The sequence below is a fragment of the Scleropages formosus genome, chromosome 5 (assembly GCF_900964775.1).
Source record: "Scleropages formosus chromosome 5, fSclFor1.1, whole genome shotgun sequence".
Classification (NCBI taxonomy): Eukaryota; Metazoa; Chordata; class Actinopteri; order Osteoglossiformes; family Osteoglossidae; genus Scleropages; species Scleropages formosus.
In genome coordinates this window covers 8316079-8332497 of record NC_041810.1, presented here as the reverse complement: position 1 = coordinate 8332497, position 16419 = coordinate 8316079, and the positions used below count along the sequence as shown (strand labels likewise).

The following is a 16419-nucleotide window of genomic DNA, read 5'->3' as shown; positions in this document are numbered from 1 at the left end:
GCTCAGCATCTTCTCCTGTCTCAAAATCATCATCAGCATCAGCATCAGCATCGTTATTGTTGCGACTTGTTCAGCTGACACTTGGTGGCGGTTATTGGTCCTGCAGGGTCACTCTTACTGTGTCACTTCAGGGTAAAAGTAGAGTGCAGTACGTCCTCGGTCAGCCTACTGCAGCACGTGGTGGGATTCGTTCGAACCGGATTCCTTCCACTGCTCGTCGTTACCGAGGAATGAGAAACCTTCGCTTCCGCAGGACCGACTCCCCCCGCCCCACCCCTGCGCGCGCGCGCGCGCGCGCGCGCGTGTGTGTGTGTGTGTCTGTGTGTCCGTCCGGTGAGCACGCGCACTTTGCAGTCGGACACGAGGAACGGACGTGAACGCGCTCCGCTTTATTTTTGCGTCTGTTGCTGCTGTACCGGGATCGCGGCGATGATGAGGATGAGGAGGAGGAGGAGGGTGAGGATGCGGATCCGGCATGTAAATGAGCTCCGCTGACGTGTCACCCGCGAGCCGCTCCGATCAGCGTCAGAGGTCGCCGGTGCTCGTCGCCGACAAGCTGCGCTCCCGCGGCTGCGCGGCCCCGGCGTCCGTCCATCCCGTCCGTCGTTGCGTTGCGTTGCGTTGCGCGGTCACGCCGCCGCGGCCATGGCGAACTGCGCGTCTCCTCGCGGCTGAACCGCGTGTCACGGAATCACGGACCGCTCGCTTGGCCCGATGGAGGGCGCTGCTGCGGGGGGTCGCTCGGAGTCGGACTCGGGGTCGGAGCCGCAGCTCGCGCACCGCTCCCTCATGGCGCAGCCCGGCAGGGGGGGCAGCGACCCCTGCGCCTACGGGCTGTCTGGCGCCGCGGGGGGGCTGCTTTGCCGCAGGCTGCGCGCGGCGAGGGGGTGCCGGACCCCGGACCCGGACCCGAGCCCGGCACGCGAGCGCGACGGCGACGGCGACGGCTCCGACGCGCATCCTCATCTGAGCATAAACATCCGCAACGTGCTGCAGCGCGTCCGCAAAGCGCGCAGGGACCCCCGCGACGCCGGGAGCGCGGACGGGAGCGCGGAGGACACCAGGAGCGAGGAGGAGGAGAGCAAGGCTGAGGAGCGGAGGGAGAAGCAGCGCGAGGAGGAGGAAGAGGAGGAGGAGGCCGAGGTGAAGGCCGTGGCCACGTCCCCGGGGGGACGCTTCCTCAAGTTCGACATCGAGCTCGGGAGGGGCTCCTTCAAGACCGTCTACAAGGGACTGGACACGGACACCTGGGTGGAGGTGGCCTGGTGCGAGCTGCAGGTGACGGTTCGTTCGTTCGTTCGTTCGCCCGTCCATCCATCGATCCGTCCATCCGTCCATCCGGTCTCCCTCATCCATCAGTCCCACGTCTCGGAGACGAGCGGACGCTGTAGGGGAACGCGTTTGGGAAAAGGTGTGCGAATCCGGGTGAAAGTATCCAGAGGTAAAACAGAAGACGCTACCGTGTTTTTACCCCACGGATACCTCCCTAGAGTCTCATCCCAGTGGAGGCGGTGTGTCTGGCAGCAGAGCGTATTTTTGCTGAGTAGAAAATTGGGCTGTACGTTGTTTCTGCTCGAAAAGGGGGACGGGACGGGACGGTGCTTCATAAATGGACGCGGGACGGAGAGCAGGACAGCAAGGAGCACAGTGAGACGCAACAAAGGGCGGAACATGAGAGAAGGGCGCGTCGCACACTGCAGTTACACCGGACGGGTGTTGACCGCGGAGGAAGGACGGGAGGATGGCACCCAGAGCTGCGTCCGTCTGTGTGGACACAACCGCCAAACTGAGACACGGGCCTTCATGTCCTCCTCTTTGCAGTCGTGTGCTGTGAGCCAACGGCCGCCTTGTCGTCCACTTTGTCCAGACAGTCTTACCGTCCACTGTTGTTTTCTCCAGTGATCTTCACTGTTGCGTGTAATTAGGTGTCAGTTAGGTGCTGTTAATTCCTTCCACAAACTGTATGTCTCACTAACCTGTGGACACGCTGAGGAGGCGGTGGCCGAGACGCATCCCTGTCCACTTTTCACAGTTGTGTAGATGTGTGTTCCGCTGTCCTACGTACACAAACGCGCGCTCTAAACACCATCTAAGGGAGCAGAACTGAGGTCCCCCGACGCTTGTGCTCTGTGTGGCAGCTCTTTACTGCCACCCAGTGGCTCGGAGGGTAAACACATGTCACATCTGCTCTCTAGGAGACATATATTGTGGGAAATGAGTAGAAGACACAGTTAGAAATAAACAAATAAACTGCAAAAGTGTTTGTTTGTTGGGGAATTTCTATGTGTACCGTTGGCAGTTTTCACCCTGTGCGTGGGCGACCCGCCCTTTGGCCTTTAGCCACAGTTACGCGGCCGAGGTACAGCAGGGTCATTTCGGCCAGATCCGGAAGAGGAGCGTGAGGACAGAATGGCACCTTCGAACCCTTTCGTCTCTTCCCCAGGACCGAAAGGTGTCCAGGGCAGAGCGGCAGCGGTTCAAGGAGGAGGCCGAGATGCTCAAGGGTCTGCAGCATCCCAACATCGTGCGCTTCTACGACTTCTGGGAGTCGGCGCTCAAGGGCAAGCGGTGCATCGTCCTGGTCACGGAGCTCATGACGTCGGGCACTCTGAAAACGTGAGCGCGCCCCTTCGCAGTCTCCGGCAGTCCTCCCGGTGGGCCGTGCGCTCACACGCTCTCCCCCCGCCCCCCTCTGCCGCCCCCTGCAGGTACCTGCGCAGATTCAAGCGCATGAAGCCCAAGGTTCTGCGCAGCTGGTGCAGACAGATCCTCAAGGGACTGCACTTCCTGCACACGCGGACGCCTCCCATCATCCACCGAGACCTGAAATGCGACAACATCTTCATCACGGGCCCCACGGGCTCCGTCAAGATCGGCGACCTGGGTCTGGCGACGCTCAAGAGGACCTCGTTCGCAAAAAGCGTCATAGGCAAGAAGCCAGAGCCTCTGTTGTTCCGGTACCTTCCGCTGCGTTCGGCTCCGTCGGGTTCTTCACCGGGGCTCTTGATGCGGCGCGCTACTAGCGAGGTGGCAGCGTGCTGCGCTGTGCCTGCCCACAGAGGCCACAGCCACCACCTTGCGCTCAAAGGGCGTGTAGCAGGTGACTTCCGGTGACAAAACGGTCGCCGGACGCAGCCCGCAGTGGTGCTAAATATGTGCGTAGCGACAAAAGCTCCTGAATTGGAGGAGGCGCGCCACGAGGAGCCCTCGGGACCTGCGACGGGCCTCACGCATCAGCTGCTCCTTCTTTTTGACCGTGTGCGGTCCATGCCTTTCGTCATGGCAAGCGGCAGTGTTAGTTATGCAGCTCTAGTGCATGCTGGGTAAATACTTTGGGCACCCGGGGGCGTAGCGGTTAGAGCTGCTGCCTTCGGCTCACCTCCAGCTGTAGTACCCTTGAGCAAGGTACTTTCCCTAAGTCGCTCCAGTAAAATTAGCGCTCTGTGGAAGTGGGTAAATAATAAGGTATCAGTGAGGTGAGTGGCCGTGGAGGAAAGTGCCGGATAAAGGAACCGTCACGTGCTTGTAAGGAGCAGAGCGTCCCTCTGAAGCCGGGACGCGACGGCTCCGACCGCTCCAACGGCTCCAACGCCTCCTCGCCCTCCTCGTTCCCAGGCACGCCGGAGTTCATGGCCCCCGAGATGTACGAGGAGCACTACGACGAGGCCGTGGACGTGTACGCCTTCGGCATGTGCATGCTGGAGATGGCCACCTCCGAGTACCCGTACGCCGAGTGCCAGAACGCGGCGCAGATCTACCGCAAGGTCACCAGCGTGAGTGGAGCTCTGTCCGCACATCGCCGATTGTCTGTGTGTGCGCGTGTGTGAGTGAAAGGAGCAGTGTGTGCTGGTCTCCCTCCGGCTCCCTTTCATGTGACGAGCGTTGATGTGCTTCTCTCGTGGTTCCTTTGCATTAAATGCGCGGCGCCGGCGAATTCATTATGGTGCGTTAGTGGCCGGGGAAGCGAGATGGGTCGTCCCTCGCCGCCCCTCGCCGTCCCTCAGCCTCTTCTAGGACGCGCCGTCGTTTCCTCCGTGTGTTCGGCCTCTGCCCGCCGCCGTCCAGGCCCGGGCGCTCGTTTGCGTTCGCACGCGTCTCAACGTAGTCGACGCTTTTCTCCAAGGTGCCGCACGACGCCGAGTCGACAGAACGGCGTCGGCAACAGATCCGGCGACACAGATGGAGTCAAGCGCAGCCAGTTTGTCCGGTACCACAGTTTTACCACATCACATGAGTAGCTGCATATCGAGTTGGCGAGAAATACAGGGGTGATGGTGACAGATGGTGTCATGTGAGTTCATGGAGCTCTCAGGAGATCAGGAGAGAAGTGGCTCTCAAAGAGCTGGGTTCGAGACCCTTCTTCAATAGGGCAGGGATTCAGCAGCTCCGAGGGACACGGAGCTCATTCCACCATGAAACAGAGAACCTACAGACTTTTAACTTGGACCCTTGTGAGCAGGACATCTTCGCATCAGGAATTAACTTCTACTGACTGCAGTAATGTTACAAGTGGGTGTAAAGTTGTCTTTACGATAAGAATAGTAATAATAATAATAACAACACAATAAAGTGCAGTATAACTTCGATTAAAAAAAGTCTTGTTCTATCTGCTCTATAAACACACAGAATCGAGCTGACGTAATAAATAAGAGGAAAACACACAGAGTGTGTGATTTAGACAAAAGCGTGCGTCACACACTCAGCCCTTGCTGCTGCTCGGAGTTCGCTGGGCTCCGAGCCGAGAAGGACGACGGTGATGAGATGACCACGCGTGTCCGGCACTGGGGCCTTCACACCGACACACCGACGCCCGCTCTCGTTGCGTTGCGTTGCGTTGCGTTGCGTTACGTGTGTGAGCTACTCGGGCGTGCGCACACAGCTCTCACACGCGTGTGTCCTGTCCCCAGGGGGTGAAGCCTGCCAGCTACGACAAGGTCACCGACCCCGAGGTCAAAGAAATTATCGGGGAGTGCATCTGCTACCGGAAGGACGAAAGGTCAGGGCTCGCGGGGTCCCTTCCACCTGCGCTACGTTCACTGAGCCTCTCGCGGAGGGAGGAGCTTCAGCCGTCGACCCCGCGGGGCGTTCGGATGAGACGTGTGAGACGTGTCGCCCGCGTCTGCCCAGGTTCCGCATCAAGGACCTGCTGAGCCACGCCTTCTTTGCCGAGGACACGGGGCTGCGGGTGGAGCTGGCCGAGGAAGACGATGGCGCCAAGGCCTCCATCGCCCTCAAGCTGTGGATCGAGGACCCGCGCAAACTCAAGGGGAAGTACAGGGAGAGCGGCGCCATCCAGTTCACCTTTGACCTCGAGAGGGAGGTGCCCGAGGGCGTGGCCCAAGAGATGGTTAGCGCATACTAATAAGGCCCTGCTACTGGTTACTGTGCAGAATAACGCGTGTGTGTGATGCTCTTTGTTTGTTAATGATGCTCTTCCTTTACTCTGATTGACCTTTACTGTGGAGAAAAATGTCCAAATGTGCGTGCACCTGGCAGGTGGCATCTGGCTTTTTCCACGAGAATGATGCCAAGGCTGTGAGCAAATCCATTAGGGACCGAGTGTCTCTGATCCGATGGAGGAGGGAACGTATGAGCTCGGTGGACAAGGGCACGAAGCACCAGCGCCGGGACCAAGAGGGCCTGCCGGGTCGCGCAGCCCCCTGGGAGAAGCGTCCGCCCGCTGTGCCCGATCTTCAGGAGCCTGTGGGCACCTCACCTGCCAGCGCCCCCTGTGTCGCATGTGAGTGCTGTGGTGAACGGAACGTGCGCGTGTGTGTGCGCGCTCCTGTCCATGAGCTTCTCTGTAGGAGCACTAGAGCCGCAGGTCCAGTGTTGTCCCCATGGGCGCTGGAGCCTTTCAGCAAAGCATTAAGTGCATGCAGCAGGTACAGGTACACTGGCCCTGGCTCTTCTTCTGCTCTCTCTCTCCTCAGCTCCTCCTGATTGCACCACAGATGGTGGTCTTGGCTCTACGGGCTTTTTGATGCATCCAGATGCCGCTGTCTGCCAGCAGAGCACCGTGTTCCAGCCTCTGCAGGAATTCATCTTCTCTTCATCTCAGGAGACCCGTAGCCCCTTAGCAGCTGAGCTTTCGTGCCATCTGGACCAGGACCTCCATGAGCGATGCTCAGGCCAGCTGCACCAGGAGCCCTTGCAGCAGCCCTTGACGATGCAGCGCCAAGGGGCCCACCAGCTACACCAGGGAACCTACCAGGAGGCGACGGCTCAGCTGCGTGAAGGGATCTTTCCGCAATACGCAGCCGTGAGTGGCAACTGCTTCCGGGTCTAATTTTGCGCCACGTTCTGTCGAGGTTCGAGTCGGCGCCTGTGTTCACGAAGTGGACGTAGTGCTGCTTTAATTTGTATTTCCGTGTTCTTCCGATACTTCTTGTGCGGTTCTGAAAGTTGCTGGCAGCCTGTGACTGAAAGACCTCCAGTGATAGTGACGAGACAAAGGTGTTAGCTGTAAAATGTTCTCTTTGTAACTAGACACAGGAGTCTGGTAGCTATAGCAACTAGACACAAGTGTTAGGTCGCTATGGCAACTAGATGCAAGTGTTAGGTAGGTATGGTGACTAGACACAGGAGTCTGGTAGCTATGGCAACTACATACAGGTGTTTTCTGGAGGCCTGTTACATCCTTTTTGCCACCCCAGCGATCTGTTTCTTCGGTTCATCAGACGTGTCGAGCTAACATCACCTGGCAGCATGAACTCAAGACCTTGGTTTTAAAGCAGCTGTGTGGTTTTTCAGCCTGATACGAAGCAGGTTCCAAACCCAACAACAACCGTGAGCTCCGCTGAAACATCGGCCCCCCTCAGCGAACAGACCGTGCAGTCAGTCGCAGCCGCAGCATCCCCTGCACATCATACCCTGCAGGTGAGTGATCGACACAGACCCCGAGTGATGAGCCCAGGAAAGAAAACTCAAGAGCACAAAAAGAAGGTATTTACATGGTAAATGCACCGTGAAACACCCTGTGACCTCAGGGGGACAGACGCTGCGTGTTGATATTGTGTGAGACAGGTGTGACACGTGTACGGCGATCGCATTGTGCCCCCTGCCGGTAGGGAGTCTACCGCGTTGTCAGCATCGCCTGCGTCCTCCTTCTGTGTCACTGTCCTTCTCAGTGCCCCGCCCACCTGGTGCCCGAGGTGTCACCTTCTCTGCCGGACTTCCACCAGTTAACCTCCAGCCGGTCCGGCCACACCCAACAGGCTCCTCCCCTTCCTGTGCAGCCGAGTGCCACTGTGCAGTCGCTCACGATCCCCGTGGTGCTGCTGCATTTCCCTCAGGTAGTCCTGCCTCTATGCCACAGGCACAGGAGACACCTGCCAACCGTACCATGCTGACAGATGTCAGGTTTTACCTTGTGTTACACCGGTACCGACCTCCGCCCGGGGAGATCTCTTACCACAGGGAGCTTCTCCGTGTGCGCTTCAGCTCTCTTTTCTCACTGTGTGCTTTTCCAGATCCCTCCGACAGTCCCTCTTGTTCCAGCAGGAGGCACCTTCTCCAGCAGCACAGCCGCCCCTCCAGGCCCCGACCCAATACAGCCAGTTCCCGCCGTCCCATCCCTGCCGGCCACGGCCCCACCTCCCTCCCCGGCCCCGCCCCTAATTCCTCTGCAGCAGCTCTTCCGTTATCCCCCGCAGGAAGCCCCGAGGGGAGCGGCGCCGTCCAAAGCATCCGTCTGCGTTGCAGCCGAGCCGCATGTGGCCAGCAGAGCCCCGCACGGTGTCCCTGAGCCTCCTGTGCAAGTAAGCAAGACGAGTGGATGACAAGTGTGTAGAGCAAGATGGCCCTGCGAATACATGGAGCGAGAGCTTCTCCGAACATCATCTCGGCTACGCTGGGGTTTATGGGAATCTGATGTAATGAACGATGAATTTGTACTTGTTTAATGAAATCTCTAGAAGGAGCTGGTCCGAGTCAAACATTTGTCCAAAAGCACGTACGTCAGCTCGTTGTCGAGAGTCTGGTATATCTGGATCATGAGGAAATGAATGAACACCGATGAACACTGATGCTCTCTGCACAGCTCGCCGCCTCCTCTCCAGCTGGCCTGAAGATTAGCCAGGAAGTCGGTGGTGGAGAGCTGAGGGTGACGTGCGGGAGCGCCGTACAGCCGCTGGGTCATCAGAGCACAGCCACTCCCGCTGCTGGAGTCGAAGCAACACCTGAACCAGTTCTGGAGGTACTGCTCACGCCACAACTGCACTGACAAGTAGAGCAGCACTTAGAAACACTCCTACATATTCACCTTTCATCTTTACCCACTAGTCCTTCTCTAGTCATAGAGCTACTCCTGCTCTCAGTCTCTCTCTCTCTCACTCACTCACTCACTCACTCACACGAGCTCCCACACGTTGGCCCATGCTGTAGCATGTCAGATCACCGTCCTCTTGGAGGACCACTTTTGCTCTGGGCTCCTTTGGCAGACGGCCTCGTCTTGTGCTCCGGGATTCTCTGCTACTCGGTGGAGTTCAGGTTGGAGTTAGCTCAGGTCTGGGAGCAGTGTACATCCCCATGTCATGATGCTGTCACCACCACTTGTTGTGCCCAGTGTGTGGTTGTGATGATCAACGGTGCTGTTGGTCTCGTACCGAACACGGTGTCTCGCCCTGTAGCCACATAATCCTACCCTGTAGTCATTTTTATAGAGCACCTTGTTTTGTGAGGCATCTACTACTTGTTAGACGCACACTCTCAAAGCCCAGGCCTCACTCGTTCATCCAAACTTTTCAAACGTCTCAAACTTTTGTGTGGAGCTCCATTGCATTCTCACACCTGCTCGCAGTGGGGCAGGTTGCCTGGGTCTGGGTCCGAGTCCCACTGCCAAACGCTCTCGCTAGTCACTTCCTTGTGCTCTTTCCTCCCGTGTGACCCTGCAGGAGCTGCCTACAGAAAGCACCGTGCTCTTGCACCACTACAGCCACGACAGGTATGAGCTCCGTCTCCGATTATCTGCTGTGAACAGTGAACGAACCTTTGTTACACTATGTTTACAGTATGTCCAGTGTAAATTTCACTGCCGTACCCCCTCTGCACATCCAGCGCGGCGTCCGGCCTTTTTCCCTGTCACCTCCACCCGGCCGTCGGTGCCTAGAATAGGAGAGTGTGTTGCGTACCTTGGCTAAATGCTGCAAGTGAGACTCTCCAGCGCTGCTGCTTCCTTCACTCCGCACAGTGTGAACTCCGACGCCGCTTCAGGCAGAGAGCTGAGCGACAGCTGCGAGGGCTCCCTGGGCAGCGCGAAGGCTGAGGGCAAATCCAGGAGGCATCATCGCAGGTCCACGCGAACACGCTCTCGCCAGGAGAGGATCAGCAAGCCCAAGCTGAGCATGCTCAACGTGAGTGCGGGCAGACGGCGCACGCTCGGTGTCTGTAGCAGGCGTCCTAGTTGTTCGCATGTACTTACACACAGTCAGTGACTCGGTGCCGTACAGGAGTAAATTACCGAGAGTACATGAAGTGCATCAAGAGCAGGCAAAGCGCTTTAGACACAGACAGAGAGAGTGCTATGGACACACAGCTTGTGTGTGTGACACCGTCACTTTGCTGGTTCACATCCCTCCAGTAGCTCCTATAGAGAGACATTCAAACAGCAAATACATAGATGATCGCAGCACATGGTGTTGGACTCGTTGATGGAGCTGTCGGGAGATCAGGAGAAAAGTGGCTCTCACAGAGATGGGTTCGAGACCCTTATTCAGCGTGGGAGGGATTCAGCAGCTCTGAGGGGCACTGGTAGCTCATTCCAACACAGTGAGGACAGAACTGAGAAACGTGAGACTTCTGATGTTGGACCCCTGTGAGTGGGACCGCTAAGCAGCACAGTGCTCTTGCTGGGCTGCAGGGAGTGAGCGGGGTGCTGTAGGTACAGTCCATCCTCAGAAACACAGACTATATTCTTCTGGAATTTTCCGTTTGAATTAACATTGATTAGTGTAGCTGATGATTTTCTCCAAAGCGACTTAGAATGTTAAGCTTCTAACAACTATTTACCTGTTTATACAACTGGACATTTTTTTTCCAGTGCAATTTAGGGTGAAGTACTTTGCTGAAAGGGTACTACAGCTAGAGGTGAGATTCAGACCTCCACCCTTTTGGGTCCAAAGTAGCAGCTGTAACCACTATGGTACCAGCTGCCACTGAGGGTCACCTAGTGGTTTTGCATTTGTGTATATTGTGTGTACTGTATGTGTGTGTGTGTGTGTGTGTTTCTGGGTAGGTGTGTACCTACTGTATGTGCCCTGTGCGGTACGTGTACAGTACAGTGTCCTCGCGGCCCAAGCGCTCCGCGTTCACGGCTTCGCTCATTTGCGCAAAATAAAGCGTAACCCATGTGTCACGGGTGACCGGCAAAACACTTTGAGGCGCAGCGTCGCACTCGAGCTCCAGCAAAGAGGGGCCGCGTCCTTGTTCTCGCGCCTCTCGTCGAGTCGCCACGTGTGTTTGTCGAACGTCTCGTCATCCACGTCGTTGCAGCTTTGCTCTGCTTTCGCTTATTTCTTCCTTAACCACGGCATCCCAGGATAGCGTGCGCGCGCGTGTGCGGCCGTCCTGCGACGGGCAACCTCCCGTCCAGGGTGCACCCTCTTCCCGGGACAGGCTCGCCGGAAGCCCGCCTCGGGCGAGCGGTTCGTCGCGATGGGTGTGCGGATGGTCCGCGGAGAACGTGGGAGTCTCTTTTGCGGCACGTGCGACCTGACGCCTCGAGTTCGACCCCGCAGGTGAGCAACACGGGGGACAAGATGGTGGAATGTCAGCTGGAGACGCACAACCACAAGATGGTCACCTTCAAGTTTGACCTGGATGGAGACGCCCCCGAGGAGATCGCCGCCTACATGGTAAGCCCCGGCGGCCGACGCATCCCAATCCGGTGGTCGGACGGGGACGGGAAGTCATTTCAGTTTTTAGGGGTCGTCTCCGTCGTTTCCCCCTTGGGCTGCGCTCGCACGAGGAGAGCTTAGCAGAAACGCTGCTCGTCCCAGGTGGAGCACGAATTCATCCTGCAGCCGGAGAAGGAGGTCTTCATCGAGCAGCTGAAGGACATCGTGGACAAGGCGGAGGACTTGCTGAGTGAAGACGGCGGAGGAGAGAGGAACTTGGAGCAGGGCGGCGGTCTTCCGCTGGACCGCACCTCTCGGCTCCCGGATTCTCAAGTAAGAAGGGCGGCGGAATCCAGGCCGCGGCCGCTCGCGCTCTCGATCGTGACCTTGAACGACCCTCACGCTCTCCCCCTTCTCTTCTGTGGTTCAGAGATGGACGAGCGCTCCCTCCAGCAGCGAGCAGCCCGTCTACCAGCAGAACGGTGGGTTGAGTGGGGCCTGCAGACATCTTTCTTTCTTTCTTTCTTTCTTTCTTTCTTTCTTTCTTTCGTTGCTTGGCTGTGCAGGCCACGCCGACGCTCTGTCCTCTCTCTTCCAGTTCTCCACACGGGAAAGCGCTGGTTCATTATCTGCCCCGTGGAGGAGAGCCCCACCCGCAGCAAGGAAGGAGCATCTTCGGTTGCCGTGGCAGCAGCGCCGCCCGCTGTCCCGAAAGGTGTGATGGATGGATGGATGGCTTAGCGCCCCGCTTGTGGTGTAAAGGTACCGATGCACCGTGCTCCCTGTCGCCCGCAGACCCGTCGGAGGAGACTTTCGCTGAGGCCCGAGGTCCCTACGGGCTCCCGCCGAGCTCCGCGTCGCCGGACGAAGCCCCGGCCGCTGGGCTCGGCGCCGTTTCGCCCGTCGCGGCCGATATCGCCTGCGCCGCCGCCCCGTCCGACGAGGTGCCGTGCTGCCCCCTAGTGGCGCCCCTGTCCCAGGCCGGAGCGGAGCTCTCGGTTCGAGGCGGCAGAGGCCACGCCCACCGCGCGGTGGTGCTGCAGCAGCCGTGCGCCGCTCACGCGGCCATGTCTCTGCCCCAGAGCCCCGCCCCCTCGCTGCCGAGCGCTCAGGGGGAGTCGGACGGGGAGGGGCCCCCCAGGGTGGGCTTCGTGGACACCACCATCCGGAGTCTGGATGAGAAGCTGCGCAACCTGCTGTACCAGGAGTACGTGCCCCTGCTGGCGGCGGACACGCCGGAGTCGGCCAGCGAGTCCGTGTCCTCGACCCCGGGTCGGGAGCGGCCGGGGGGGGTCTCCCGGAGAGGCGAACAGCTGGTAACTACGCACAACTACACACAGCTGGCGCACACGCGGCGCACACGCGCTACACGCACCCGGCACACACCCTCCCGCTGCTGTCGCGCTGCTGCAGTTCCTCCTTCTTCCTGTGTCTCAGCCTCAGATCCCCGAGAGGATGGACAGTCCCAGCACCCTGAGCGACTCGGCCGTCTCGGGTGGGTTCCGCTCGACTCCCGTGACCGCGCGCGCACGTACGCACGGACGCATACGCACTCGCGCGTGTGCGCCGGGCAGCGATGCTGCGACACTGTGATGGACGCTCTGTTCCCGCACAGCTTCTGAGAGGATCCCGACCCAGAGGTTCACGCTGCCCCACTCCGTGTCCTGCTCGGGGTCTCGCAGCCGCTTCAAGGTACAGAACACGGACTTTCCCGGGACACCGGAAAGCGCAGACACAGGTCAAGGAGCACACACACACATCCACACACCCACACACACACACACACTCTCTCTCTCTCTCTCTCTCTCTCCATATTTGCCACTGAATTGAACACTGGGAACACTGGGAGGGCTGAGCACGCATCAGGTCAAGTGTGTACATCTGACACGTTTCTTGCTGACGCTCTTCTGCTCCAACACGTCTTGGGAAGATGACTTGTACTTGATTGTAGGGTAACTGCTTTTACCACAGTGCTGTTTTTGCGGCTCCTCCCGGCTCTCGTTACCGATTCCATTGTCTGCGGAGATGACCAAGCCCCACCCCGTGTGTGTGTTTCCTCCTCCGCGAAGCTCATCCCCGCCGAGCCGGACCTCCTGCGACGGCTGGAGCAAAAGCCTCGAGGCTGGAGCCCTTTTGCTTTCCGCGACCCAAACGGCAGCTCTCAGGCGAAGGGACGCGAGGAGGAGGAGGACTCGGCACTCAGGACCAGCACCGGAAGGTTCTCGGTGCTCTGCACTCAGGACGAGGTCACCCGGAAGTCGCGTGTCAACAGGTACTCCGCTCCACCAGACTTCTACCTGGAGCCTCCCCCTTCGGTCCCCAAGCGGAGCTCCTCCCCCGCGGGCGGCGCCGTGCCGAACGGCTGCCGCCCCTCCTCGGACTCTGGGGACGACAGCAGCCCCGCGAAGCAGGCGGCGGCACCCCCGTTCCGGCGGGCGTCCGGCGAGCGCAGGGGCGGCGACCTCGTGAAGAGGGCCGTGGCGTTCCTGAGGAGGTCGGGCCGCAGCGGCAGCGCGCACAGCTCGGACTCGCCTGCCCGTGGCTCCGCCCGTGCTGGCGCTGGCCACGCCCACTCGGCGCACGGTGCCGCCTTCCAGTCCTGCTCCTCCCACGTGAGCAGTGACAATGATTCCGAGCCGGAGGACCTTGATGTCAAAAAAGAGCTGCAGCGGCTTAGAGAGAAGTAAGTGTGTTTGTGTGTGTGTGTGTGTGGGTGTGTGTGTGTGTGTATTGTTCAGTAGTCAGACAGCAAAAATGTACAGCACTGTGTGTTACAACTCCGAATAATTGTTTGTGGGAATAAACATATATCTTCAGAAAAGAATGCAGTTGATGAGGTAAAATGTGAAATACCTTGTCTTTACACTGTTTTTGTTTGAATACAAGTCAAAGTAAATTTACAAATAAGTCCTTTTTGTTTTTATTAGCATTTTCCATACTGGGGGGGCGCGGTGGCGCAGCGGGTTGGACCGGGTCCTGCTCTCCGGTGGGTCTGGGGTTCGAGTCCCGCTTGGGGTGCCTTGCGACAGACTGGCGTCCCGTCCAGGGTGTGTCCCCTCCCCCTTCTGCCCTGAGTTGCTGGGTTAGGCTCCGGTTCCCCGCGGCCCCGTATGGGACAAGCGGTTCAGACACTGTGTGCGTTTTCCGTACTGTCCCACCGTTTTCGGAATTGGGGTTGTAGTTATGTTTGGAAGAACAGAAAGTCAGAGGAATTTAACAGGCTGAAGTGAGGACAGCAAGTGAAGCCGCTTTATGTCCCTCGCTGTCTCTCTCTCTCTCTCTCTCTCTCTCTCTCTCTCTCTCGCTCGTTCACTTTCTCCCCGCCGCTCATCAGACACATGAGGGAAATCTCCGAGCTGCAGGCCCATCACAGGGAGGAAATCGAGCTGCTCTACAGGAAGCTGGGCAAATCCCTCCCTCCCAGCGTTGGGTTTTTACCCACAGCGCCCCCTGCTGGCCGCAGGCGACGAGCCGCCAAGAATAAGCTGAGGGCCGGGAAGCTCCTTAACCCTCTGGTTCAGCAGCTCAGGGGTGTGAGCAGCAGGAGCAGTGAGTGCGAGAGCCCCGAGCGCAGGAGCAGGAGGAGCAGCGGCGGCGCGCCGGGTGTGCCGGAAACCGCTAGAACCCATAAAGGTGCCGCCGTAACGGTCGTTTCTTTTATCTGTCGCTGCTGGGAGCACGCGGTGAACACGAGAAGTGTGAGCCCCCCCCACGTGTGCTTGCAGGAGGGTCGGCTGGCGGCGTGGCGGTCTCCCGGCCCGTTTCCGACTCGGTGCCGGTTCACACCCAGCAGCCGTGTTCCCTGCGGGCTTCGCTCCCCTCCGAGAACGTGCGCTTCTCGACCCCGCGGCACCAGGGCGAGGCAGCTCACCGTCAGCACAGCCACGGTAACGTCCAGAACGGGAGGCAAAGGGAGCGTGCTGTGCTCCGCTGTGCTCCGCTGCGGTCAGCTGTGATGTTCTCTGCGTGTCGCCCTGCAGGCTGGAGCGCCCCCCCCCCGTTCGCCGGACACCGCGAGCCCCAAGCACGGCGGCGGCAAAGCGCGCGGCCGATTCCTCAGTGGGCCCGTGTCCTTGTCCATCTGTTTGTATCCGTCCGCATGGTCCTCCGCCTCGGCGCTTGTCGCCTCGCTCCCCGCCCATTTGCACAGAAGCCCCACCCGCACCTCCCCCCCGTCCATTTGCATAGCTCTAGAGCTCGCCGGGGCGCTCGCTGGCGGGAGCGAATGCGCTGCACCGCCGAGTGCCAGCCTGCGAGCGGCTCTCCGTCACGTCTCCCCGGTTGCGGAAAAGAGCTCCTCGGACGCATCCCCGTCCTGTAGACACGTGTGTTTTCCCTGCGCGCCCTGGTGGCGCACAGGGCACCGCAGCCTCGTTTTGCTCCACCTGCCGCCCCGTTCCGCCATGGATGTGTTGCATGTGCTCTGCTGCCTTTCAGAGCTTCGCAAGAAGCACCAGTGCCGTGCCGTGCCGTGCCGTGCCGTGCCGTGCTCTGCTCTACTGTGCTGTGCCGAGGTCTAACTCTGAGTGTCTTCCAGGGTCCACCCTGAGACGACTGTGCGTGGGCAAGGACGCCAAGGAGCGCAGCGCCAGTAACTGTCCGCTTGCCTTTCGTTTCTGTCTCCCTGTTGTGTCCCGCTGTACTCTGCGCTCCGCGGCTACATATACACATGCGTAGTTACGTCCGACGCTGTATCCGAGACTTCTGTGGACCATAACTAGCAAATACATTGAAGCGCACCTGTTTTCACCTGGTTTACGAGGGATGTTGATCGTTCTGGTGGGTAAAAGTGACTAAAAGGGAGCCCTCTGTTTTTCAGGGACCTCCCAGGGTGCAGGAGTCACTCCAGCTGTGGCTAAACAGCAGCACTGGGCGGCCGAGTCCCCGCCCCCTCCCCCTCCCCCCCAGCAGCCGATCACAGGGCTTCCTCTGGCGCAGGCCAACAACAGCAATAACAACACGGGCACCTTCCTGGAGGAGCTGCAGCGGCTCGTGGATGACTGGGCCAGGGCCACGCCCCCTCTTGGTCCTCGGTGCCAGAGGAGGGAGCGAGAGCTCGGAGCCACACCTGGTGACCACGGCAACACCAGTGAGGTGAGCTGCTGGAGAAGTAGAGCTCGTGGATGGTCTCCTCTGAGTCCGAGACGTTACGTTTATTCATTTAGCGGATGCTTTCCTCCACAGTGACGTACAGCTGAGTGAACAGAGTGCACCATCAGCAGATTTCTGTGTGTGGTGCCACCATGTTTCTGGTTCACATCCCTCCAGTAGCTCCTATAGAAGTGACGTTCAATAGCAGATACACAGATACTCAGAGCAGATGGTGTTGGACTCATTGATGAAGCTGTCAGGAGATCAGGACAGAAGTGGCTCTCGGAGAGATGGGTTCAAGACCCCTCTTTAGTGTGGGGGGGATTCAGCAGCTCTGAGGGAGACAGGAAGCTCATTCCACTACATAAGGGACAAAACTGAGAACCTTTAGATTTTTGATTTCAGACCCCTGTAAGTGGGAGCTCAGCGCTCTTGCTGGGCTGTAGGAAGTGAGCAGTCCTTTGACCGTCATCTTGTGTGCCGTGAGTAGAGC

General features: G+C 58.9%; 1 protein-coding gene across 6 annotated transcripts; it reads left to right on the top strand.

The window, feature by feature from the left end:
* The first annotated feature begins 218 nt into the window (after nucleotides 1-218).
* On the top strand, nucleotides 219-15779 carry LOC108933826 (serine/threonine-protein kinase WNK2-like). 6 transcript variants are annotated; one of them, XM_029251644.1, is made up of 27 exons: nucleotides 219-1278; nucleotides 2444-2616; nucleotides 2709-2929; nucleotides 3616-3773; nucleotides 4908-4996; nucleotides 5128-5347; nucleotides 5497-5740; nucleotides 5934-6262; nucleotides 6754-6879; nucleotides 7131-7295; nucleotides 7473-7760; nucleotides 8042-8197; nucleotides 8895-8944; nucleotides 9191-9353; nucleotides 10737-10853; nucleotides 10998-11168; nucleotides 11266-11317; nucleotides 11434-11550; nucleotides 11631-12151; nucleotides 12273-12330; nucleotides 12451-12527; nucleotides 12905-13518; nucleotides 14170-14468; nucleotides 14561-14722; nucleotides 14816-14894; nucleotides 15373-15426; nucleotides 15655-15779. In XM_029251644.1, the coding sequence occupies exons 1-27, from the start codon at nucleotides 715-717 to the stop codon at nucleotides 15692-15694; spliced, it is 5307 nt and encodes a 1768-aa protein (XP_029107477.1). In that variant the 5' UTR covers nucleotides 219-714; the 3' UTR covers nucleotides 15695-15779. The 6 variants fall into 6 exon arrangements, 5 of the variants coding, with proteins under 5 accessions (XP_029107477.1, XP_029107476.1, XP_029107478.1 ...); XM_029251643.1 differs by having other exon boundaries at nucleotides 14816-14918; XM_029251645.1 differs by lacking the exon at nucleotides 15373-15426 and having other exon boundaries at nucleotides 14816-14918.
* Nucleotides 15780-16419: the final 640 nt, after the last annotated feature.

Bases quoted from the DNA above. Each gene is read 5' to 3' on its own strand.
- LOC108933826 (XM_029251642.1), top strand. From the start codon at position 715: ATGGAGGGCGCTGCTGCGGGGGGTCGCTCGGAGTCGGACTCGGGGTCG. The intron at 3,774-4,907 runs GTGAGTGGAGCT...TCCTGTCCCCAG, and splicing joins TCTACCGCAAGGTCACCAGC to GGGGTGAAGCCTGCCAGCTA. The intron at 5,741-5,933 runs GTGAGTGCTGTG...CTCTCTCCTCAG, and splicing joins CAGCGCCCCCTGTGTCGCAT to CTCCTCCTGATTGCACCACA.